The 25,880-nt window shown below is 45.4% G+C and overlaps 1 protein-coding gene across 1 annotated transcript; it reads right to left on the bottom strand.

The window, feature by feature from the left end:
• Positions 1-3,586: 3,586 nt before the first annotated feature.
• On the bottom strand, positions 3,587-21,986 carry LOC115594954 (probable G-protein coupled receptor 149). Its single transcript, XM_030439159.1, has 5 exons — positions 20,531-21,986; positions 18,019-18,199; positions 17,440-17,930; positions 12,896-13,039; positions 3,587-6,119 (listed from the first exon to the last, which is right to left on the bottom strand). Exons 1-5 carry the CDS (start codon positions 21,524-21,526, stop codon positions 5,616-5,618), a joined length of 2,316 nt encoding a protein of 771 aa, XP_030295019.1. The 5' UTR covers positions 21,527-21,986; the 3' UTR covers positions 3,587-5,615.
• Between the last annotated feature and the right edge of the window lie 3,894 nt (positions 21,987-25,880).

Below are 25,880 nucleotides of genomic sequence, written 5' to 3'. Positions count from 1 at the left end.
GTTTTTGCTGCTCTTTTAACCATTTTCTCCTGCACTCAGGGCTCTCTCTGCCTCCATTTGCCTTCCACAGCAGACAACATCTGAATGCATATGCATTTACTGCATATGCACAAAGATCAAATTTAAAGAATCATTTGCTGGAGGTAGAATTTGTGGAATATGGCCAGAATTTGAAGGTAGCTCCAAAAAGGTAAGTGACAGCACCAGAGTAACCGTCAACTGCTGCTCTTTGCAGCCATCTTTGGTTGTAGCTAGCTAATTAACTCATAGAGTTCTCACAGGCGATGGCATCCAGCTCAACAAAGGATAAAGTACAGAGGCGATTGACAGCGATATTTCTTGGCATTCTGTCTATATACTACCGTAACAGCTGGCGTATACAGTATCTGCTAGATGAAACTATGGGGGCTATTAGACAATCACCCCTCTCTGGCACAAAGTGGCACTAGGAGACCGGATGGGCTGTGGCTAGCTGGTTAGCATGCTTACTTCAGTGGACATCTCTGCAACACAGAAGATAGAGGTATTTGACATGACATCAGCCCTGTTGTTTCCTCACTCTCTGTTGATAATGTTTGTTTTTGTTTTTGTTTTACTTCTGATTTTATCCAGGGGCACAGATGGGATTTTTGAACTAGGGGGGGACCAAGTTGTCAGCAAATGATTTCAACTCAATAAGTTATTTTTGTGTAATTTGGAATTTAACCAGTGCTCAAGTAGTTACTTTCGTAATAGCCTATGGGCCAACGGTTTGCACTAAAAAGCCATTGGAGAATTCTTATTTGAAATCATGGATCTACAACAATGAACATTGTTAAACAAAAGCCTACCTGATCAACACTAGCCATACATGATGAAACTGTTACTTGTCTGGAATGCCAATCACCCACCAAAACGTCATCCCTTATGCAAAATATGTTTTATTTAAACATTTGTAATGAACTCAGAAGTGTAAACAACAACATATTTACATAAATAAAAATAAGTATGTATACTGTAAATGAAATTCACATTTGAAATGACAGAAGTAGTACTATTAGGAATTCCCTATAGTGCAGCCAAACAAATGTACTGTCTAGTAGCAGACTCAACAAAGGACCCAAAAACATCTCTATTCCTTTTATTACCCTGAACATACTGCTGGACAATTTCTTGTCCGTCCAGTCTGTCAAGCCTCTCTTGGTGAACATGGCACACAGCAATGCCATTGAGTGTTTTGAGTCATGGTTGATCGCAACCATGTTTTTAATCTGCGTAACCCACTAAAACTGCACTCTGCCTCAGAAGATGATATGGGCACCACCATCAGCAATCTCACTAGTGTCTCTACCTGATTAAACAGGCCGAAGACTTCAGGCGGCATTTGTTTCAAAGCATGCACAGCATCTGCAGTTGTGTTGACCTTGTACTTGTTTTTAAACATGGCCAGCTGGACTCTCTTCCTCTTTCAGTTCAGGATATTTGCGAACCACTGCATCATTTGTAATGGGAGTCAGGAGTGAGTTTTACAGTTCTTTTAATGTTTGAATGCCTGGTTGCGTAAGCCTCTCAGTAATGTGTGCATCTACTGTGTCTTGGACACGGTAGAACTCTACTCTGTAAAAATCCACAGTGGATCCAGATGTGTATGCAGGAGCCTGCCCAGAATATCTTTTAGGGGGCCTATGTGTGCAGGGTAGAACAATGGGCTCTAGAGAAAGATTGCCACACCTGTCCTCTGCCTCCTTAAAGACTTCCTCAAAGTGTTCTGTGTTTCTTTTGGATTTCAAGCTGTCTTGCACCAAGGAGAATGCAGAGACCATGCCCTCCATTGTCTGAGTCTTTTTCTGGATAGATGTGTTTAGAACGTCTAGTTCACTGATCACATCTAAAGCAAGCAGAAGTCCCAGTACAACATTATCCTATTGCCGTCGAACACATAAGCCCTCTGCTCTGCTTGCAGACTCAGAGTGATTTGCAGCCCTCTCATCTAGTGCACTTACTACCATGCCATATTGGCTGAGAACAGCACGGATAGCAGGTGAGCGTACAGTCCACCTTGTGGGACATAAAGGCCTGATGGGCAGGGCTGGCCCTTTCCCTTCAGCTGCAACAATGGCTTTAAACTTGTATTTCACCTTACCTATTCTACTATTGTTGTAAATGTTGTAAATGCTGTAAATGTTCTTTTATCTATATTTGTCTATATTTCATAATTGTCAAACAAAGAGCTATCTGTGTTTCGTTGTTTTCTTCGGAACAAACTGACAATAGAAAATCTATTCTATCTATTCTATTCTACCAGACTGCCCAAAAAATGTGCCAAGGTCATGTATCCAGTCAAGTGCATATCGCACAGCACAAGATGCTGAGCAAGCTTGTTGTGTAACTAAATTGACACGGTGCGCTCCACAGTGTATATATGTGTTAGTGGCTGTGCTTGCTGAATAACAGCCTGTGCACCTGAGTACTTTTCCGCCATATTCGAAGCTCCATCATATGCCGATATTAGCAAATTCAGTCTCAACAGAATGTCCAAAATGATCCGGGCAAGGTTTTCACCTGTTGTAGAAGTTGCTTCATACAACCCCATGAAGTCTTTGTGCACCAGCAAATCAGTGTCATCATAACGTAGGCACATCGCCTCCTGCCAACACCAGAGACATCCCTTGTCCCATCCATAATAATGGAATTCTGCAACACTGGCAAGGGCCGGATCTTATCTGCAATTTTGCTGATAATTGATGAACTCATCAAATGTATCCGCTCATTTTGACTGGGTCTATGCTCTTGTCAACAGGCAGCAGGCGTAGGATAGCCTACTTACATTGTTTGATTTAAAAAAAAAACGCTCTGATTGTTTTTTATTTCTTCATTTTGTTTCTTCATTAAATTGAAATCACCCGCTCTGTCATAGTAGACAATGGTCTGATCACCGCAACAGGCGCAGGAGCAGCTGCCAGTTCTCTTTAGGACCCTGGGGAGTGAGAGATGTGCCTTATGCTGTGTTCAATTTACACTGAAAGTCGGAACTTGGAGCTCGGAACAACGTAACCCCAAAGTTGAGTGCTCCCAGCGCTTCCCAGCCTTACAAACGTACAACAAAACATGTAACTACTGTTTACGTAAGTAGCAGATAGCATGAATTTTATGTCGGGCTGGTGAGACTAATCCGACTTTCCGAGTTTGAGATCCGATTTCACGGGGGGTTCTTATTAAAATTCTGACTTGGAGCTCGGAAATTCCAACATTCATGTACAACTGGAACGCACCATTAGTTGTGGCACACAAACGCAGCACTGTCAATGCGCACTGCAATTGGTGCCATCTGCGCGCATGGATAAGACCAGAACAAAAGAGAAATATATCGTACAGATGTTGTGGATTAGTCAGATTACTGTCATCCTAGGGGCACAACAAGCAATGATGGTTGCTAACTATCTAGGCCAGTCTCTTTAAGTAGCTCATTATTGTGCTTCATTTGCTTTTATTCTGTGACACAGAATCCCGTTTGAGTGGTTTGTGTGTTACTCAATCAGTCCAGATGGTTGATGTGAAGGAGCAAACATGCAAACACTTGTCTAGCTAATGTGCAATTCCCATTTTCTCACAAACGAGGCAAATGACAGTTTATTGATCACATATTGACCAGAAGCAGAACGCTATTTCCGTTTGAAAGTGAGAACAAGCAGATGATCAAATCACTTCCACTCTGTTAAGCTGCAGAGATGAAGCTGTGCCCAGCTGAAAAAAATAAATAAATAAAAGAAAACCTTTGGCACCATTTAACAGCTGAAATGCTTGACATTGACTGCAACTTTACATTCATTATGATTCATATGCCTGTACATTATTTTTCTTTTACATCTTCTGTGCCCAGGAGCACTCGGAATAGAAATGCATCACAATCCTGTTGGAGGCAATTTTCTGGTATGAATCTTTAATGACAACATTCTTCAGGGGGGATGGAACATGTCGCAGCTAATGAAGTGGGCTCGCTGAAGGACAATTCAAAAGCCTGCAAATGAAGTCCACAAAGTGCCTATGTGATGTCAGAGAAACAGCTGACATAGAAAAAGACGCCATCATGAAACAAACTTGAAGGGGCGCTATGTCATTTTGGTGAAGAAGTTCAAACTCAGAATTGTAATATTTACAATATTAATGAGGTAATAATACAAACTCAGATTTGACTCATATTTATTTTTCTCCATAAATGAATAAACAAGCTGTTCTCAGAGGAAAATAAGGTCCAGAACACTGTTTGAAGCTAGAAAGGTGGCAGGGTCAGCCACATATAAACAAAGTAAAACAGTAACTAACTGCGTAATGTGTAATCAGCTTATTCTGTTATGAAAAAAAAGACGAGGAAGATTTTAATTCCTGATTGAATTTCTTCGCCCGAACACACATAGTGCACCTTTAAATAAATACATATTCTAAAGTTACTCTGAAATACACATTTTTTTACAATGTTACTGCATTTGCTTACACACACACACACGTACATGTAAATGTGCATATAAGGATATTATCTGTGAAAGTGAATAAAGACGCATCAGATTGCAGTCCATGTACTGTAACACAATACTATCTATGTAGATTTTATTCCAGTTGAATTTATGCAAGTGTTCGTGAGAGGCCTGGTGGCTCGCTGATTGGACCGGCAGTGAACTGAGCAGGCAGTAGAAGATGATCCCCCCCAAAGTGGCTCTGGGATATACATTCATATGCTGCCTATTGTTGTTTAGTAAAATATGCACACTGTCACTCTTTTAAATTGCACTGAGTGTGCACGAGGCAGAAGATTGCTCTGCATAAGTGTCCCCTCGACTTCTCCCCTCGATCGCTCGCCTCTTCTGTCCTCCTCCTCTCCACCTGTTTGAGATTTTAAGCACGGACAGCGCTCTCTCTCTTTCTCTCACTTGATAGTAGGACTCGTGTGATACATGGTGGACGTAGGGGCTGTGCGCAAAAGGGAAAAACACGCTGTAATTAAAAGTAATATATGCTTTTCTTATGAGGGGGAAACAAGTGAATACATTGAGCTGGCTGACGTCATTACTCTCACACCCTCATCCTTATGGGTATGGCTACGTCTCATTTTTTCTCACACGAAAAAATGCACAACAACACACACTGGGATGAGTCAGACACACGGGTCAGGTGACCCTTCCACTCGCAGCTGAGTCACCGGTGACGTCAACGCTGGAAGAGCAGCTTCACATCAGACCCCTCCTCTTCGACATCTGAGTGAATTTCTCTCTCGTCGTGTCTATTTTATGATGACAGGCTGCCATATGGTGAAAGTCTCGCAAGGAATACAGATGCTCTGCTAGAATATTGTTTCTCTCCCCTATCCCCCCCTTCCTCTCTCTCTCTGCTATCCCTCTTCGTTTACAGACCAATCTATCTCTGTGTACTCCGCAGACAGGTGACGCTATCTGGCGAGGAAGTACACGAGTCTATAATAACAGTCTCCAGCTAAGTCTCTATTTGGGTCACCTGTCAGTTGTGTTAGAGCGGTGATCATAAAGAAAGTAAATGTGGAATGATTTGGAAATTTGTCTTTCATCCTTTTTCTCTCAGAGGTGTGATCTGAAACCCCTCCTGAGAGCGCTTTGTTGTTGTGCGTGTCACTCTTCCCTCTCCCCGGCTTGCTTTCTGTAGGCCTCATTGAGCAGCTGTATCTCCTCACGATAGCCCGAGCTCTCCTGCGTCTGCCGCCGGCTGTTCTGCCTGTGAGCCTCCACAGTGTCAGGTATAGTGATATTGATGGTCTCCGTCTCTGGGTTGCCTCCGCTAGGGATGAGCAGGGAGTAGGAGGCCGTCTCGCCCAGGTCACAGGACACGAAGCGGTTCTCTCTCCGAGAGTAGCGCAGCGACGGCGAGCGGGCGTGCGTGGAGGACTGGCTGATGTTGGAGATGATGGAGACGCTGTCCATGGCCTCCTCGTTGTCGCAGATCTCCAGAACCTCCAGGTGGATCTTGACGTTGGTGTCCGCCACACCAGACATCCCCATTCCGATCTCCATGCCCATTCCCACGCTGCTGACGTTCACGTCTCCGGCCTGGCCCCCTGATGCTGGGTCGTCTGCGCTTGGCTCGTGGCCGACTGATTTGGAGCGATACACTTCAACCTTTGAAGCAGAGGGAGATTTAGTTAGTTATCCATCAACAATATGGTGTCAAAATGTCAGTCAACTTAGGTAAATTCTTCTCTAAAAACCTAATAATGCTGAATTTTTCCTTTCCTTGAGTGTTTTAAATATATTCGTGTGCATGTAAAGGATCTTGAAAGTAAAAATCACCAAAGTCCACACCAACAGAAGCTCCTGTCTCCCACAGAAAACACTGCACCTGAAATGCCTCTTCAGTACTCTTTGTGACACCACACTACATTGCCATGTCACACATGTGCATAATGTACGCCTACATAAATTGGGACGTATGATTTGATTTAGCACAGCTGCTCTGTTGTTGTTAGCGGTGCTGGCTCAGGCGTGTGTGAGCTGACCAATCAGAGCAGATCAGGGTATTCGGGGGGTGGGGGGGGGGGGGGGGGGGGGGGGGGGGGCTTAAAAAGACAGGAGCTAAAACAGAGCATTTTGTCTCACTTTGACTGAAATTTTGTATTAATTAATTTCTTAATTTTCATTCACTGAGTGCCTTTCTAGTTTTCATTATCAATTAATCTGCTGATGATTTCCATGATTAATCAATTTATTGTTTAGCATAAACGTCAAAGTAACATTTTCACAGAGCCCACACGGGCGTCTTCAAATCGCTTCTTCTGTCCAATCAGCGGTCCAAACAGCAAAGACTCATTATTTACTATCATTAATGACAAAGAAAAGCAGGTGATCCTTACATTTATTGAAGCTTAATTGGCGAAGTTTCAGGAGCAGGACCACACCTCAACAGCGCCAACTTCCGCATTTCTATAAATAACCACCTGACCCTCTCATCTGCTTCGCTCTCGTATTCTGCGCTCTCGCACCCCGAAACGAGATCACGCGACATCGCCTCGCCCGAGCACATCCAAACTTTTGTTCGAGCAACATCAGGCTCTACTCACCTCATCATGGACTTCGTATCACTATTCCCGTCGGACAATCTTTCAGACGAGATGAGGATCACCATTCATCTGAAGCCGACTACTCTCCCGTCACCTCCGTACCCGAGGACCCGATTCCAGTGGCCCAACAGCCGGCTAGGACGCGAGCGGGTCCGAAGAGCACCAACTTCGTCTCATCCATGGTTCGTCTCCCGCCTGGTTCATCTCTCCTCAACATCCAAGATTATCATAGTTCGCCCGACGACTCTCCCGTGTCTCCCAGCCCACCTCCTTCTGCAGCAAAGAGAGGACGAGGAATTTCCGGAACAGAAAGTCACCGTCGCTGCAGTTCGCCACAGTTCGCCGACTCCTTCACCTCCAAGAAGCGAAGCCTCCCGCCATCGTTCCGCCAACACCGGCCGAACAACTCGCCGGTCACAACGTCTCCACGCTCCGGTGAGTTCCCCCGACCGGCTTTCATCTTCTACAGTCACCGATTTGGACAGTAGCCGCTCCCCAGAAAACTTTAAACGACAAATGAATTCTGTTTAACCGAATGGACTATAAAGCCAAACTTTCTCCACACGCATGTGTGCTTCTTCCGTCAACACCAGCTCTCTTCCGGGTGACGTCATCACGCGCACGCAACACACCGCGACGTCGACGCTCCTGTTAAAAGGGACAGTACAGTAAAGTGGGGACAGAGATCCTCAGCCAGATCAAATGACTCTAGAGTTTCTGCTACCACCTCTCGTCATCACTCCACTCCAAAGGGAGTGCCCAGATGGATTTCAGGACCCTCCAATCCCCATCAGGATTTTCATCATCGACACTAGCAACCTACAACATCTAGGGCAACGTCATGGTGCCCACTGCCATCCAGTTCTAGCCACCACAACAGCCAATCTTCGAAAAATAAATAAATAAACTCATGGCTGTTCGTTCCGTTAACACCAGATCGCTTCCAGGCGACGTCATCACGCACAGCCCTACAGGCAGTGACGTCTACGCTCTTGTTAAAGGGACAGTACAATCAAATGACAAAGCCCAAAGAAAACACAGAACAGCAGCAAAAGCAGAGACAGAGATCCTCTGCCAGATCAAACAACTCCAGAGTTTCCGCCACCACTTCTCGCATCACTACACTCCAGAGGGAGCGCCCAGATAGATTCCAGGACCCTCCAACTTCTATCAGGATTATCATCATTAGCTACAGCAACCTACAACCTCAAGGGCAAACGCCACAGTGCCCACCGCCATCCAGTTCCGGCCATCACCGCAGCTAAACTTTGCGGAGGCTCCTGGCACAGGGATGCCAGTGCCCCCTACAGCCCACTGCTAACAACCACAGCAGCCTGTTTCAGCGGAGGCTCTTGGCACCGGGATGCCAGCGCCCTCTGCTTCCTGTGTCCAGCAACCACAGCAGCTCGCTTCAACCGGGGCTCCTGGCACCGAGATGCCAGCGCCCCCTGCTTCCTGTTTCCAGCAACCACAGCAGCTCGCTTCAACCAGGGCTCCTGGCACCGAGATGCCAGCGCCCTCTGCTTCCTGTGTCCAGCAACCACAGCAGCTCGCTTCAACTGGGGCCCCTGGCACTGAGACGCCAGTGCCCTCTGCTTCCTGTTTCCAGCAACCACAGCAGCTCGCTTCAACCGGGGCTCCGGTCTGTATATAAAAATTACTGTCAATTCTTGCACTACATCATGTAAATATGTACTTCGATGCTATTTTCTCCCCCTTTTTAATTATAGTGTCTATTCTATTGTCTATTTTGCTATTGCGCTGTTCTCGTAATATTCTGCCGCGACAACAAATTTCCCCGTCTGCGGGACATTAAAGGATTCTGATTCAGATTTTGACCCTGGCACCGAGATGCCAGCGCCCTCTGCTCCTGTTTCGAGCAACCACAGCAGCTCGCTTCAACCGGGGCTCCTGGCACCGAGATGCCAGCGCCGTCTGCTTCCTGTTTCCAGCAACCACAGCAGCTCGCTTCAACCGTTCCAGTCTGTATATTAAAAAATTACTGTCCATTCTTGCACTACATCATGTAAATATGTATATACGTTGATTCGATTCGATTTTCTTCCCCTTTTTAATTATAGTGTCTATTATATTATCTATTTTGCTATTGCTCTATTCTCGTAATATTCTGCTGCTGCGAGACACAAATTCCCCCGTCTGCGGGACATTTAAGGATTCTGATTCTGATTCTGATCCTGGCACCGAGATGCCAGAGCCCTCTGCTTCCTGTTTCCAGCAACCACAGCAGCTCGCTTCAACCGGGGCTCCTGGCACCGAGATGCCAGCGCCCCCCTGCTTCCCGTTTCAAGCAACCACAGCAGCTTGATCAACCGGGGCTCCCAGCACCGAGATGTCAGCACCCCCTGCTTCCCGTTTCAAGCAACCACAGCTGCTCGCTTCAACCGGGGCTCCTGGCACCGAGATGCCAGCGCCCTCTGGCGCCTATTTCCAGCAACCACAGCAGATTGCTTCAACCCGGGCTCCTGGCACCGGGATGCCAGCGCCCTCTGCTTCCTGTTTCTATCAACAACAGCACCTCGCTTCAACCAAGTCTCCTGGCACCAAGATGCCAGTGCCCTCTGCCGCCTAATTCCAGCAACCACAGCACCTCGCTTCAACCGGGGCTCCTGGCACCGGGTGCCAGCACCCTATGCCAGGGATGCAGGGAGCTTCCATCTCCCAGCTCCATCAGTCCCAGCAGCTCATGTCGGCTGGGGTCGTCAGCACCCGTTCTTCCCCCTCAACAGGCAACCACTAATTTCACTTTATACACAGCTACCCACACTGGGCCGCACAAAAAAACCAAACGAGAGCTTCAGCCTTCTCTCGCCTGTTGTCGGCAGCTCCACCAGCACCCATACCTCCAGAACAGATGTCATCTACCCCTTCTGTCATCTTCCCGTAATCAACGGCGTATATAAGAAAGGCAGGTCCGTCATGCACCAAGGAGGTTGTTCGATTTGCAACGGCTTCAACAGTACCGGATGCACCGTGTCCCAGTGCCGCTTCCTCCACGTTTACTCCTTTTGCAGCGGGGGCCACGCCCACCCCGAATGCCTGTACAACCTACCTCGCCAAAGCTAGTTTCTCATAAAGGACTTGAAGAAGGTCTTCACCCCGGACTCCACACAATCATCTATCTCTTTTGAAATCAATAATCTTCAGTCGACCATAACCGAGCCAGATTCAGTTGACCGCACGCTCGCTAAGGAAGTTAAGGAAGGTCCAGGAACAGACCAGTGCTCTTAAAGTCCTCCCTATTCACCCCGACTTCTGCCGTTTCTTCAGCATCCATTGGCGTGGTATATATTACTTCACCGTTAGGCTCACCTTTGGTCGCAAAGCAGCCTAAACTCTTCGACACCCCACCTGAAGCCCTCAGCTGGATCCAGTCTAACAATTTCCCCCCACCACATCGCCACCCGCTTCCGGCCTGATTACCCTGACTTCTGTCTTCTCCAACCTCGGGGTCCCATCGTCGCAGAGAAAACAGAGGGCCCCTCCACATCCCTTGAGTTTCTCGGAATCATTCTTGACACTAACAAGTTTTAGACTTCATTCCCGGTCGGAAAGCTCAGCCGAACCTTCTTCTGCGCCCAGCGCCGCACCAAACGTCAGCTTCTGTCCCTTCCGTCCCATCACTCTTGACCTCCATCTCCCTGGATAGCTCGAGCCTTGCTGAAATCTGTCCGTGACTCAACCCTATCACCAATTGGAACGGAATCACTTTCTTTTACGATGACCAACCAACTAACCCACATGACATCCATCTGTACAGCGATGCTGCTCCTTAGGCCGGTTTTGGGGGTTTCTACAAAGGAAGATGGCTTGTGGCAGAATCGCCCCCGAAGCTCGCTAATGAATGCCAGAAGTTCAGAAGCTTGGCACCTCACGCAGATACCTTCCCTACGCCAGTTGGGCGTCGACATTCAACTCGTAAATCCTGCGCTTATACCCCTGATAAGCGACTACCAGAGCTCCACCATCAACAGCCTATCACCCTCGACCCTCTCTTCCTACTGGACAGCTTGGAAAGCTTCCATTACTTTCACGACCAATACAACACAACCTTTCCGTCATTCGATCTCATCACCACGACTTCTTTCAGTACTTACGCCCATTCCTCATGACAAATCACGCACCACCAAGCTTACCTTAGCGGTATCAGCTTCTTTCTAAGACAATAACCGGCTGTTCGTTAACAGTTCGTTAAGCCCTCGCCGTCTTCCTCTTAATGCCAACTCGCCGTTAATCTGCCTCCACACAATCCGTTCCGGGTACGGCACTCCTCAAGTCGCCCCAAACCCTGGAAGCCATGTTCTTGCTTGCCTTTTGGCTTCCTCAGATGCTCCGAATTCACCTCCTCAACCATTCACTTCAACTCAAGCCTTCATGCTTGCATTTCTGACTTGTCTCGCTTTTCAGACGACACTATGGTGTTCCACTTAAAGCAAACCAAAACCAATCAATTTGGTCCGCCTACACCCGTCTTCTTCTTCAAGGTCCAATCACCACTGAATCCCTTCGAAACCCTCGCAAATTTCTTGCAATTCCGTATATCTCACAACAACGACAGATCCTCTTTTCATCTCCGAATCCAGCCAAGTGGCTACTCGATTCTGGTTCCACCATCACTTTCGCCGGGTGCTCTCATTGTCTGGTATTTTGCCCGACAACTACTCTGGGCACTCCTTCAGAATCGGAGCTGCCACTTCAGCCTCCCGTAATGGCTTCCCAGAACACTTCATACATCTCATAGGCCGCTGGTCCTCCCAAACGTACCACCGTTACATCTGTTCAGATCTCAAAGATCTCAGATCCGCTCAATATCTTCTCAAGTAATTGGAGGTTTTTGGGGGTCCGTCGCTGCCCGGGAGCGGCGGCGGATTCTCTGCAAGAATCCCCACAACGCACTCGAAGAACTCAAAAGAACCAAGATCTTCGACACTTCGTTTTCCTTTGTCACTAATAAATCCTTAAACGCATGTCGTTGATGGTGTGGTCCTTGCTAGTGAATTGAAGCTTAATTGGCGAAGTTTCAGGAGCAGGACCACACCTCAACAGCGCCAACTTCCGCATTTCTATAAATAACCACCTGACCCTCTCATCTGCTTCGCTCTCGTATTCTGCACCCCTCCCCCCCACCCCATTTCTCTCTGTCTGTTTCTTCTTTCTCTCCTCTCCTTCGTAGGTCCATGAGGGGGTCCGTCGCTGCCCGGGAGCGGCGGCGGATTCTCTGCAAGAATCCCCACAACGCACTCGAAGAACTCAAAAGAACCAAGATCTTCGACACTTCGTTTTCCTTTGTCACTAATAAATCCTTAAACGCATGTCGTTGATGGTGTGGTCCTTGCTAGTGAAAGAGGCTGGAGCCAGCAGATGTAATTGCTGCAGCTCTACACCTCAGGGCTCATATTTTTTGCTGACAGTTAAATGAGAAGATGTATATGACTTTCATATCTGCGTGTCAAAACGAAATAAGAGCCAGGAGGAGATTAGCTTATTTTAGCAGAAAGACTGGAAGCAGGGGGGGAAACAGCTTGATTCTATCCAAAGCTCAATAATCCACCTACCAGCATCTCTAAATCTCACTAATTAACAGTTTATATTTCAGTTCTTTAATCCATATGCAGACTGAAACATGAAAGCAACAAGTTTCTTTCTGTACTCTTGACCCAGACTAGTTTTTTTCCTCCTACTTCAAGGTTTTTTAAAGCCAAGCCACTATCTCCTGACACTAGCTTTGAAATGTGAAAAGTTTCCTTTCTTAAGTTGTCTAAAATGAATAGGAATTGAACCGCAAAGACATAAGAGGAGACTGCTCTGAGGGGCTTTTACCTTCTTTGCGTTGTTGGGGGAGATTTTGAGTCCATCACTGCTGACTTCATAGGTGGAGAGCGAGAGGGTCTTCCCCGTGGGTGCCTGCAGAGATACGGTGCCCTGAAAGGCGCACAGGGGGATTGACAGACCACCTGATGACCTCTGCATTGAATAAAATGATAGGAAAGAGCAGAAACAAATAAGAGAATGCCGTTACAAGCGTTAGCGAAATCCATCTCATCTGCTCGTCTTGTTATTGACAAGACGTTCAAAGCCTACAAGGCCCACTTGCATATCGCTGCCTTTCCTCAAACTAATTGAACTTCGATTGTGTCCATGATGTCAGTGGCAGGGAGATGAATGTGTTGACCGACCACTTCCATCCCGAGGTAATGAGGCTTACATGCAAGAGCCCTGTCAACAGCACTCTGCTGTTCAAATGAGATGTCAGGCATGATCTGTATGCTATTTTGCCCTTATTTGGTCTGAATAATATAATTTCATCACTCCTGTGGTTCACGTTTCTCAGTCATATTTTTAAATCACTTCAGAGATTAATTCAGCACACAGTATATCAAAGTGAGCCTCTGTCAACATGACGTGTTGGAGAAGATGCATATTGCTGGCAGGGGGAAGGAGAAGCGTCCTGCCTGTGGCGTAACACTGTGGGGAGATTGTGGCAGGTCTCATTAAGCCTTCTAAATTATTTAGATTAGTTCGATGTAATGATCTGATTGTGACTAAGACGCACAATAGAAACAATAGAGGATGTCAATCTCTTGTCCTCCCTGACTCTGTCTGTTTTCTTCTCATTGTCTTTGCATCACTATGAATAAAGGGAGATGCAGAGGAAGGGAGGGAGAGCATCATGTTGAGCTGAAAACACACTGACAAGTAATTCAAATAATGCTCTGAACCCATCAGTGTGGGAAGTACAGTGATGGACGTGTGTGTGTGTACTATACTCACACAACTTACTTGCTTTACGTACAGTGTTGCACTTCTATGAATTATTTTGATTTCCAGTATATACACATGAAACCACATCAACATTTCCACCATGCTTTGCTTTTACAGTATTGCTCCAGCGGCATGGCTGTATAAATGGTAATGTCTACGAACTGGAAGCATCTCAACAATGTTTGAATGAACTGCCATGAAATTTTGTCCAGATATTCTTGTTTCTCAGAGGACACATCCTATTTGGTTATCAAATAAGTTCATGGCTCAGTTAGCTGTGGAGCCAGCTGCCCTATATTTGTCTGGACCAGGAACTCAGATTGCAGGGGTGGTAACCACGGATGATGGGGCCAAACTCAACAACAGGGTTGAACACCAGCTGGGACTGCACACAGCCTCTGAGGCCAATTGAGGCTAGTTTGATAACAGGGGCTACAGTACAGAGGTAATTTACAGCAGCTCTGACCAAGACTATAGCGGACTTTCGCCTCTTGGCAGTACAATGGGTTTTATGAAAGAGGATGGCCTAGGGCTATCTTATTAGCATGCTTACATAAGTAGACATCTCCGCAACACAATACATGCATGTATAACATCAACACAGTTGTTTATTCACACTCTGTTAATAATGTCAGTTCTTAAAAAAAAACCCACACAATTCTGACCATATCCTACAAATTGCTCCTTTAAACCATCATAACTGCTTAACAATATTTTCAGCTCACTAGATTTAGAATCATAGATTCCAGACGACTTACTAAAGCTGATTTTTTTCATCAAGATGCATTCATTATTTCCTTAGAGAGTGGACAAACACCCTATCTCATGTTAAAGACAATGAGAATACATTTTTTGATCCGTCCCTTTATCCAGATCCATCCTAAAAGTTGATTAGGTCTTTTTGGGGCTGACACCCATCCTGTTCCCTAGTTTTTGAGTAATCCTGCTGACAAACCAACAAACAAAGACAACTCCTTGGTGGAGGTAACTAATAACATTCCCATCAGCCTCATCATCACCTTTTTTTTTTTGCTCAGTCCTAATTGTCAAATGTTAGCATGCTAACATGCTAAACAAAGAATGAACACGGTAAAAGTAACAACTGCAACACATCAGCATATGAGTATTGTCATTGTGAGCATTTTAGAAGCTACATTTAGCATTCAGTTTAACGCACCGCTTTGCAATGTCACAGATTTTTGTACCTATTCTAACAACTGAATTAGAGTGTTGTTTGAATACACTACATATTTTCATAAAGGCAACAGTGCTTTCAGGTTTCTGTTGTCGATTCTTCCAGATACAGGGATGTTTGCAGTTCTTTGATTCTGATTGTGTTTTTTTTTTCCTAATCCATTCAAAATCAATAGTTTTTTTTTCTTTCACTGCCTTGTAGCTTTAATTATAAGAACACCAGTTACTTTCAGTTTTGGGTGTGTTCTCTCAAGGGTTAACATCTGAATGCACATTAGCACTCCGTTTCCCCTCTGGGAGCAGGCTTTGTGAATGTGCCCCCAAGCTCTGTGCTTGCTAACAGAGAGTATAAAGTCACAGGGAGGGTAAAGATGTCTTTAAGCTCTAATTCCACCTCTCCCTGCGGAGGCTGAAGGCCAGCGGGGCTGACACTAAGGAGGACAGACGCTGTGTAATGACATCTAGCTGCTAACGAGGAACAAAACACGACCAGGAAATGCTATAAATCACAAATTATGTCGGGTGGGCTTTTGGGTGTTGTTTGGTATGTAGGAGTTTGTGAGCAAAATTTGATCTTAATGTCTGGCTGTGTTTGCAAAAGTGAGAAAGTTGCTGGATTTGATAGGAAGTGCGTGACTGCACATATATACTCTTTATTGTACTTGTTTATACTGACCCCAATCAATGATTAAAACCCACGGGAGGGAGCACAATATACAGAGTTTGCCAAGAAGAAACTGAGAAGTAGGGCACACACACACACACACACACACACACACACACATACACACACAAACCCAAACACACAAGCCAGCAGTGAGCATCTCAGACTTATACATGATGCAAAGTGAGTGCCAAAGCAAAGCTGTAGATGCATGCTCCATGGATTTTCCACCCTCTGGTGATTTTCAACCAAAACATTTCAGACTTATAAGTAGAGCAGAGACAGACACAAAGTGCTCGCGAGCACATGTATGCGCTCATGCTTCCGCATCTGTTCATGTCTCAGACAGTTAAGCGAGTTTAAAACAAGCTCACAGTGTTTTCCCCTGTAAAAAAGTCACATCTCTGGTGCTGTCAGTTTCAAAGATAGCGCCTGTGGCTGCTCTGCTGAAGCTCCTCGCTCATCTGTGTCTGGCATCTCTAAGGCCAGGATAAATTAACCATTAAGCCTTCACCGTTTTGTCCTTGTTTAACAATTCAATTGGGTCTTGAAAGACACAGAGAGAATTAAACTTCTGGTATTACAAGAGCACGGGATGTCAGATGCAAAGAAGAGAAAATGGATTAAAAATGGATTAGAGGATAGTGGTTCGTGTGTCTGAAGCAAACTGTCTCGAGCTGGATTGTTTACACTTCGCACTCTTTGAATTTGCATCAACTGCACTGAGGAACTATTGACCGACTGAGCGAATAATATATTTATGAGCACAACTTTGGGTCTTGGGAGACAGACAACACTCCACAACACTGTACTCATAGAAAAACAGCAATTGTTTGATGGAACTTGGTCTAAAAACTGTTTAATTTTTCATTTTACAACAAATCCCAGCTCGGCAAAAAACACGTAAAAAGGAGCTAACCTTCATAAACCTCATCGCTACTGATCTTGAAACCGTAAAAAAAAAAAAAACTACCTTTAAATCCCCCAAGACCACCAGACTGAATCAATGAATGGAGCTGAGTCTGAAGTGCTGCTGCTCTGATTTTCAAGGGTGTGGAGCAGCTTCGAATGAATGAATATTTGGTTTTGAAAGACAGCCTGACATTTGTTACTCGAGCGCTCCGCTGCTGATAGTAGCTTGATCAGTCGCTCTGTTGATCAGAACCCATTGAGGCTCAGAATAAATAAAGATACGGAGAGGGAAGACAGGCGAGGATAGAGGCTAAGAGAGAGGACGCTAAGAGTTTAACCACTTTATCCGAATCACACACACACAGCTCCCAGTCTGTCGCCTTGATTATAAAAGAGGCATATTCGCAGATGCGTAAAGAAAAGCCACAGTGACACGGACCGACAAACAGAAAGTCTGACGGCAAAAAAAAACACACAAACGTGCACGCTCTCCTCTCCAGCCCGCATCCCAATCCCTCATCTGGGGGATTTGGTCTCTGTACAGGTGCACTGCAATAAGACAGCAGTTAATTTCCTTTCGAAACACAATGTAAACACAGAAAGGGAGATTGAAAATCCATCCATTTTATGGCCCTGAGACGCCAAACACTCCTAAATGATTGTCTCTAGAGTACATCGCCATATGTTGCATGCGAGCGTAGCAGGTGTTTGACTAGTTTAGGGAAGAAAGAGAGTGAGATTGTGGAAAATCAATTAACGGCAGCCATAAACCACACAGTGATGGATGCAAGCGACTTAATTTGATGATAATAAAGCGCCTGCTCTGGTGTACCTGTCTGGGCGTCCTCTCTGATTTACTCCTGCACCACTCCCAGTCTGTCAGCTCGATTTTCCGGCACTCCTTGTGCGACAGCCTCCTCTCCGTCCCCTCGAACACAGACGAGGCGTCCGTGAGGTTGTGATCCTGAGAGGGCAGCGAGGGGACACAGCTGAAGTCCCCATCATCTCCGTTGTTCTCGTGAGGGAGTGAGGGACACTCAGCCAGCCCCTCTCCTCCGCCGGCGACAGCCTCCAACAGAAGGTCTGCGTGAGAGGAGCTGTCCACAGGGCAGGTGGTGCTGAAATCAAAATCAGGGCCCAAGGTGGGGAGCCCACCACTTTCTAATGCATCAAGGCGGGTATTTGGGAAGTCACAGTTAAAGAGGCTGTGATAGGCCGGCTTCTCGAGGTGTGGATTGCTGTAGGACATGGTGGCATGTGACAGCTTGTACACTCCATAGCCTTGTTGGAAGGAAAGGTTGAACTCAAATCTTCTCTTCATCGCTGTGGGAAGAAAAAAGAATGACTTTAGTGCAACAGCTTGCCAGCAAAGAAACAAAGGCAGCTCATTCAGGGGGTTTGTTATGTTTACCTGAGGCTTCCTGCGCTGGATCCCGCTTGCAGTTAATGAAGCAGCCACACGGCATGTGGATCCAGCGCTCAGACAGCACAAACAACGGCGTGACCACAGGGGCAAGCAGAGTGAGGAAGAAGCTCAGGGTCTCCAGGGATGAGCTGCGTGCATTGAGCGCATGGCGCACCAGTACCAAAGTCTGTGAATGAAGGGGAAGGGGGAATTAATTCACTGAAGAGTCAGTGATTTAATATGCATGAGGAAGTGGGGGCAGGGACACACATGAATGGAACAAAATTACAAAGATCTCTCAACCGTACTGGGCTTTTTTTTTTTTTGCTTTTCTTTTTCGTTTGTTTTCTTCAAATACGTCACAGCTGTTTGAGACAGTCACACTATTGTGTTATGTATGGGGGTGCTGAATTGAAAACAAATGCATGATTTTTCTATTGCTTATTAGAAAATTGAAAGCGTGCTTTTATGACTCAGCCACTGTGGCCCAGCAACAGGTTTGAGCATTGTGCTAATACTGACCTCAGTGGCTACCCTGAAAATGTTTTTGTTCTTGAATTTTGACATTTTCTCTTTTAATCATATCCAGTGCTTCTGCTCAGCATGGAATGCCAGCTCCGTTTGCCTATCATTGTCAGCTGGCTGCACAGCATTTATCACCTATTATTCTTTTTTTTTTTTCTATTCTTCGAGTGAGAACAAATGTTGCAACAGCGGCAGGACTCGCTCGTGTGGCAATCACTTACAGTATTCAACCCCGTGAATGGTGCCCTTTAAGTGGTGACTAAAACCCGCCAACTTCTGTTCCTAAGGCCTTCAGGGAACGTTAATTTAACAGGACACTGACTGCTTGTTTTTTTTTTTTAAATATCACTGTTAAACCAATTTAATGAGACTCAATGTCTAAATGGTTTCGAACCTTGACAGATAACAGACCATCTGTGAATTGAATCCAGCCTGTAAAATAATGTTTTCTTAGCCTGCCTCAGAGGACAGTCAGGGTTTTTTTTAATGTCACTCCAACAAAAAAAGGAAGAATAGTTTGTCTTTCTCTTCACCACAGGAAAGTATTTTAAGAGAATCACCCACTTCTATTCAGACTTAAGATCCCACAACTTGTTACTGTTGCCATGTACAGCTTACAGCTCAGGACTGGTGGTGGCATTCAAGGGGCAATATGTAGTTTTGGAGAGGAAATTTAAATATCTACAATAGTAATGCCTTTGTAATATAATACATAATCACCAAAAGTGAATAAACAAGCTGTTCTCAAAGGAAAATAAGGTCCAGAACACTGTTTAAAGCTAGAGAGGTGGCAGGGTCCGCCACAAATAAACAAAGTAAACAGTATGAAACTGTGTCGACCTTTAAGGTCAGTTTGTTTATTCAGTCGTGAAAACAAAGACAGTCTGTTTATTTAGTTTGTTTAGGTATTAAAAAAACAGTCAATAACAAAACTACATGATGTACCTTTAAAATGTTTGCTACATTTCAGTTTCTAGTCTGCCATTAAGCACTTTTTGGTGCTTGTTTGACATCTTTTTTTTTTTTAAGACACCTACAGCATAACGCCAGACAACTCTCTCCTTTAGGATTATCTATAGTTGGATGACCAGAAACGACCTAGTTCTGTTTATCTCACTTAATCTTAATCTTTAATCCTATTTCTCTTGGAAAGAGCTGAGAAGTCGTTCCAGTATAATGAGAAAGAGAGTTTCTTTTGTTCGAATTCCCTGGAAACGTGGAATCATTCCAACTTCATAACAATAATATTAAAACAAAACTGACACTAAAAGGGCTCTATGTAACAATTTAGAATCAAAATCAGATTGAGTTTTTTGCCAAATAAGTTCACATGTGAGGAATTTACTGTTGTCGGTGTTGTCAGTACATGCAAAACACAAAAAGACATGATAAAAACATAAAATAGAGTTTGGCAGATTTTGTAGTAGTCAGAGGTTTGTCCTGGATTGTGCAAGGTAGAAGTAGATACTGATTGCAATGTCAAAAATAAGAGACTGGTCACTAACACCTACATTAAGGTAATGTAATGTAACATATACGTTGTCACTTTGCTGGAGATAGGTGAGTGGGTTGTAAGGTGAAGAGAAAAAAACGAGACCTTTGCCATTTCTCATTCTCCATCATCATCAACAAGCATGTTGATGATTTGTTGAAGCTGTTTAAAGCTGCAGGGTGGTGGGTTTCCCAAGGATGCCACTTCACACACCTTCTCCAGTGCCTCTCTCTGCTCATAGTGAGCAGCAGAACTGAGGTCTGTTAAGAAATGGAGTCCACTGACATTATCTACGACTGGCTTCCAGCATAAAACAGAAGTTCCGCAGAGCTCCTTTAAAAGCTGGGAATAATGAAAACTGGTAGATGTCCATTGACAGTAAAATCATTTCAAGCCTATTAGATGAAGTGGTTTGGCAGGGGGGGGGGCGTTCTAAAAGTTATCATGCTGTGTCTTTTGGCTCCAAGTGCTGTGGAATTGGATTTTTATTACACTACTCACCATCAGTGGCATCCATAAAATCACTCGGACCACCGCCAGGATCAGGGAGAAGCGCTTCTGCGCGAACACCACCGGTGTGTCCTCCACGGCGGCTGTCCTCTGCCCGTTGACGGACACCGGAGACACACAGCTGCCCTCTTTGTCCCTGAGCCCAGTTCCGCATGAACTCGGGCTCAGCTCGTTGTAGGCGCCCAAACTTTTGTTCAGGCTGTCCCGGGAGAAGGACTGGAGGTCACAGAGGGGAGCGGACACACTCAGCCCCCTCGCCATCTCCAGATAGCTGGGGTACAGTAAACTCCTCTGGGGCTCTCTGGAGCACAGCAGCTGGTAGGTGAGGGGGATGAAGAAGACTAACAAGCCGCAGAAACACAGGGAGTATAAAATGAAGAGCAGCAGGATGTAAAAGCTGTCGCTCTCGGGGAAACACCCGAGAGAAGCCGGCGTAAAGCTGCCCCATCCGCACAGAGGCAGCGCGCTGACGGCCAGGCTGAACGCCCACACAGCGGCGATGGCCCACATCACCCTGAGGGGCCGGCGGACAGACTGGAGCACTCCAAACCTCTTGGTGACATAAAAAGTGTAGGCTGCTATCAGGCAAGCCTTCATATTGCTGGAGACGCCCTGGAACACGTACAGAAGTCCCGATAAAGTGCACAGGCTGCCCGTGCCTCCACCTTCACCTCCACCTCCAGCTCCATCTCCGTCCGTCTCCCACTGGAGGAGCATGAACAAGGAGAGGGGCACCACACTGAGCAGGTCGTCCACCGACATGGAAGCCACGATGAGACACAGGGAGGTTTTCCTCCTCGCCCGGAGGAGAGAGAGCAGCGAGTACACCCCTCCGACGAGGGTGGCAGCGGCGATGGTTACGCACAAGCCGAAAAGCAGTAGGCGGATTTGCCTCTCCACCCCCGCCGGGTCTGTCTTCTTCTCGTAGGTGGCCGTGGGAAGGTAGCTCTGGTTAGGCGCCGGAGAGCTGAGGTGCGTGGTGGACATTTTTCAGTGGATTAACTTCTCCGTCTCTGTTTTGGCACTTTTAATTGGTCAAATCGGATTCATTAGGCTGTAAAGTTTAGCGCGCGGGAACAACATAACGCAGCATCTCCAAAAAGCAAGCAAGCAAACAAACAAACAAAACAAACAAAAAATAAAAAATAATCTCAGACTGTGCTGATGATGAGAGAGAGACAGGGCAGCGTCCTCCTCCGATCCAAACGGGAACGCACGCGTAACCACAGTGTTCTTGGATGTGGAGCCTCCCGGTGCCGTGCTCGCAGGCGCTTGTGTTCACCGCTCAAACCGCGCAGCCTGGGCACCTCCTGGCTCCAGCTGCCGATTTACGCGCTGTCGTCATCACCGTTTCCTCTCACGGTATCATTCTGGGGCTGGGCCAAACGCAGCCTGGTCCGACGCGTCCGAGGCTCATCTTTCATTTGTGTCTCAGCTCGACCCTCTTCCTCAGGTCACACCAAATACTAACACCACCCCACCCCCACCCCACCCCCACATCACATCTGTCCCCCTCTCTCCTTCTGAGTGCAGGGACATTTGATATGGAGTATACATTTGACCACAACTGTTAGATTTATGTTATTTGTTCTTGCCCAGGGACTACAGATGAAATTTAGCGAGGAGCTAATTCTGGTACGGCTGAGAGCCGTGCATTGTCCCTGTTAAATAAACTAAATAAAATAAAAAAAGAATACGGATCCGGATCCACATGTAGATTTGTGTTGGTGTGTAGTCCCATTACTTTGAGGCTAATCCCATTTGGGAACCCAAATTACCATCAACACAGACGACACTGTGTCCGTGCCAGACAATTTCCGCATGTATGTTTTCGATTGTGAAACCTTTTCTGGCCCAATGGAGTCAGGAAATTTCAGGGAAATGAAAATTAAATAATGGTTTGAGTGGTGTGTTGTGACCAGAGTGAGGTCAGTTTGCTTTAATTGCATGGAATACAAATCTTTGTATTTGGTCCTGTATACTGTCAAAGTGGTGGAAAGACTTCTAAACATCTGTCCTCAAGTGAAGGATGCTTTTTCATTTTTTCCTTTCCCTCAGTGTTTAATATATTTTGGTACATGTAAAAGAATCAATATGTAGAAAATTGGCCAACTGTTGAATTCAAAGTCAGACCAAAAGGGAGCAGCACATCACCAGAATAACAGCTCACTGCTGCTACCTTAGCTCAATTAGCCATACAGCTAGCAGTCATGAATGGGAGCATGGGATCCAGTATTTTTTACGCCGCTAGTACATGAGCCGTTGGCCGGGACAGGACAGAGCTAGCTGGCTAGCATGCTAACCTCAGTAGCTATCTTTGCAAAACGATATAAACATAGACTTCATAATAATAATAATAATAATAATAATAATAATAATTTTGTTGATAATTGATTCTTCTTTTTTTTTTAACCAAAATTCATCAAAAGTCAAGTCAACAGAAGCTCCTCTCTCCCACAGTAAACACGGCTCCTGAAATGCCTCGTCAATAGAGCTGCCTTTAATTCTGTGACTTTGTGATGTCACACTATGTCGTTCAGGCGTATGTCAGCTGACCAATCGGAGCAGACTGGGTATTCAGGAGGGGAGGGGGAGGCTTCAAGAGACAGGAGCTAAAGCAGAGCGTTTCAGACAGAGGGGGGAATACAGTTAACATTGGCCTGTTTGTGAACAGATAGACATGTTGGCTACAAAAATGCAGATGAAAGGAGATATGAATAGATATGAATTCAAATCATGATTTAAAAGTGGCTGAGTAGAGTGCACGGTGTAATGCATACTTAAGGACGAGTAAAAATGTAGACTTGAGAAAATACTGAAAAAGGTCAAACATGATTTAATAACAGTGATTTGAGTAGATGCAATAACAATACAATCAGATGGGAGAAGCCCTCACGAGGCAAGAGGGCAAAGGGCATGCTCAAGGCAACGATGTACTTTAAAGAAGGTTGTCCTTGTTTGACTCATCCCAATAGACACCGTGTTCCAGGAAAACACATCCTTGCTGTTCGTCACCAGAGGCATGTTTAATGATTGTTTAATGAATGATTAAGTCTTGATTAAAGCAGCAGGTTGATGGGGCAACATTTGCAGATGGAACCAACTAGACTAAAACCCCAATTAAACAGCATGACTCTTAGTCTGTGTGTGTATGTGTGTGTGTGTCAGTGTGTCACTTATCTGTGTGTAAAGCCAACACGCCAGTGTGGAGCTGGCCTTGTCTCATCCTTCCCAGTGGTGTGCAAGGATTTTTAGGCTGAAGGACTTCTCAGTTTGTTCAGACGGTTCATGGGTGTTCATTTATCCTCTTGGTGGTCCATAGATAGGCATAGCGCTGCGAGTGAGGAGCTCTGTTTATCACTGGTGATAGATTTTTGGACCCGTGCCCTTTATGCAAATGCACACATGGTTCTGCATGATGACAGCCCCTGGTTTATTTATTAAAACCTCCACCCTTCATGTTCTCAATCAAAGGCCATCACCATACGGCATCTGCGGATGCTCCGCCCTCAAGCCTTGTGCAACATGTATTGATGTGCATGTGAAACATGACTGTTAGTGCATCTGACTTCAGGTCTCACAATTGAATTAGAGTTTGGAGCTAAGTGACTTAGAGCCAGTCTAATGACTAGACTCTCTCCGGGGCCATGAGGACACAGAGAGGAACATGAGAGGACAGAGCACAATACACAGAGGTGCGCGCGCGCGCGCACATACACACACACACACACACACAGACACATACACAGATACACCAGCTGAGCTCAGCGTCACACATCAAGGTGACCTACTTTGTGTGTGTGTGTGTGTGTTTGAGCGTGCCACGTGCTATAGTTTGTTCATGTGTGCATGCAAGGAGGCACAAGGTGAGGCTGCAGCCCTGCAAAGGTTGTCATATACGAGTGCATTGGCGAGGCATGGAGTGAGTGTAATGAAACTGTTGGTAAAATATGAACCTTCTGTCAAAACACATCGCATCATCTATTCATGGTGGAAAGCCTGAAGATAAATTTTATATCAAGGTGGTTAGATGAAGAGATGGAAAAGGATGAGACACAAAATCACTGACAGAGGATAAAAAACTTGTTTTTAGAATGAATGAAGAATTTAAAGTCCTCAGTGGAGATGTGTACTGTCAAATCAAAACACACACATCTTATTATTTAATGATAAAATCACCTAAAATCATTGTCATTATTTCACCTTCATGCCAACGGGAAGTGTTGTGATGTTTCAAAGTCCACAAAACATTTCTGGAGCCTCACAGCAAAACAACATTGTAGCATTCTCCTGAACAACTTAAGTAGATGTGGACTTGTTTTAAAACAAAAAAGAACAACTGAAAAAAAAAATGAAAAATGGCATAATCCATCTTTTCAGAAATGTGGAGATCCCAAATTGACATGACAAGATGCAATTTACACCCTACTTTCACTGTAGCTGTTAAAGGGGTAGTTTTTTTTTTTTTAAGTGGGGTCATATAAAGTACATATCTATAGTAAGTCTGTTCCCTACCGTACTTGCCGATCAGCGCAGCCTCAGTTTGGAGAAGCATAGAGCCGCTCCAGTCCAGTCGCTCAGCTTTGTACTGCAGTGAACGGAGTCCAGATGCAAAGCGAATTTTAACCAACTAAAACAAGGCCCACCTAAAAAATCTATATCAGTTCAAGTGTACGTTGTATAGAGAAAATTCCCCCCGCTTTACATCGCCGTCAGTCCGCCCTTTCTTTTGGCACTACATATTCTCAACCGTAGCACCTCCGTATCCCTACGCAGTTGCGCTAATGCGTAGGGATATGGAGGTTCTACTGTTGAGAAAAAGTAGGTTCTTTCGCTTTGCATCTGGACTCCGTTCACTGCAGTACAAAGCAGAGCGTCTGGGCTGGAGCGACTCTCTGCTTCTCCAAAATTAGGCTGCGCTGATCGGCAATTACGGTAGGGAACAGACCGACTATAGATATGTATGTTATATGACCCTGCTTCAAAAAACCCGAACTATCCCTTTAAGCTAAAAGCATTAGCGCAAACTCCGTCGGAAGTGGATGCACAACCTTGACAACGTGTCGAGGGTGTCAATAATGTATTTTTTAAAAATCAATCAGTGAGCTTTTGGTGACATGGATTATGCCCAACGAGCTGTATGGAACCATTTATGGGGTTTCTCTGGTTGTTTTTTTGATGCTCAACAAGTCCCAATCTTCTTCACTTGTTTAGGAAAAAGCTGCAACACTGTTTTGCTGTGATGCTCCAGAAATGTTTTGTGAACTAAGAAACTCCACCTGACTTTCCATCGGCATGAGGGTGAGGAGATAATGACTGCATTTAAATTTTTTTGGGGGGA

This window comes from Sparus aurata, chromosome 2 (genome assembly GCF_900880675.1).
Source record: "Sparus aurata chromosome 2, fSpaAur1.1, whole genome shotgun sequence".
NCBI classification, from domain to species: Eukaryota; Metazoa; Chordata; class Actinopteri; order Spariformes; family Sparidae; genus Sparus; species Sparus aurata.
The sequence above is the reverse complement of the archived record's forward strand: the minus strand, read 5'-3'. Positions and strand labels throughout refer to the sequence as shown.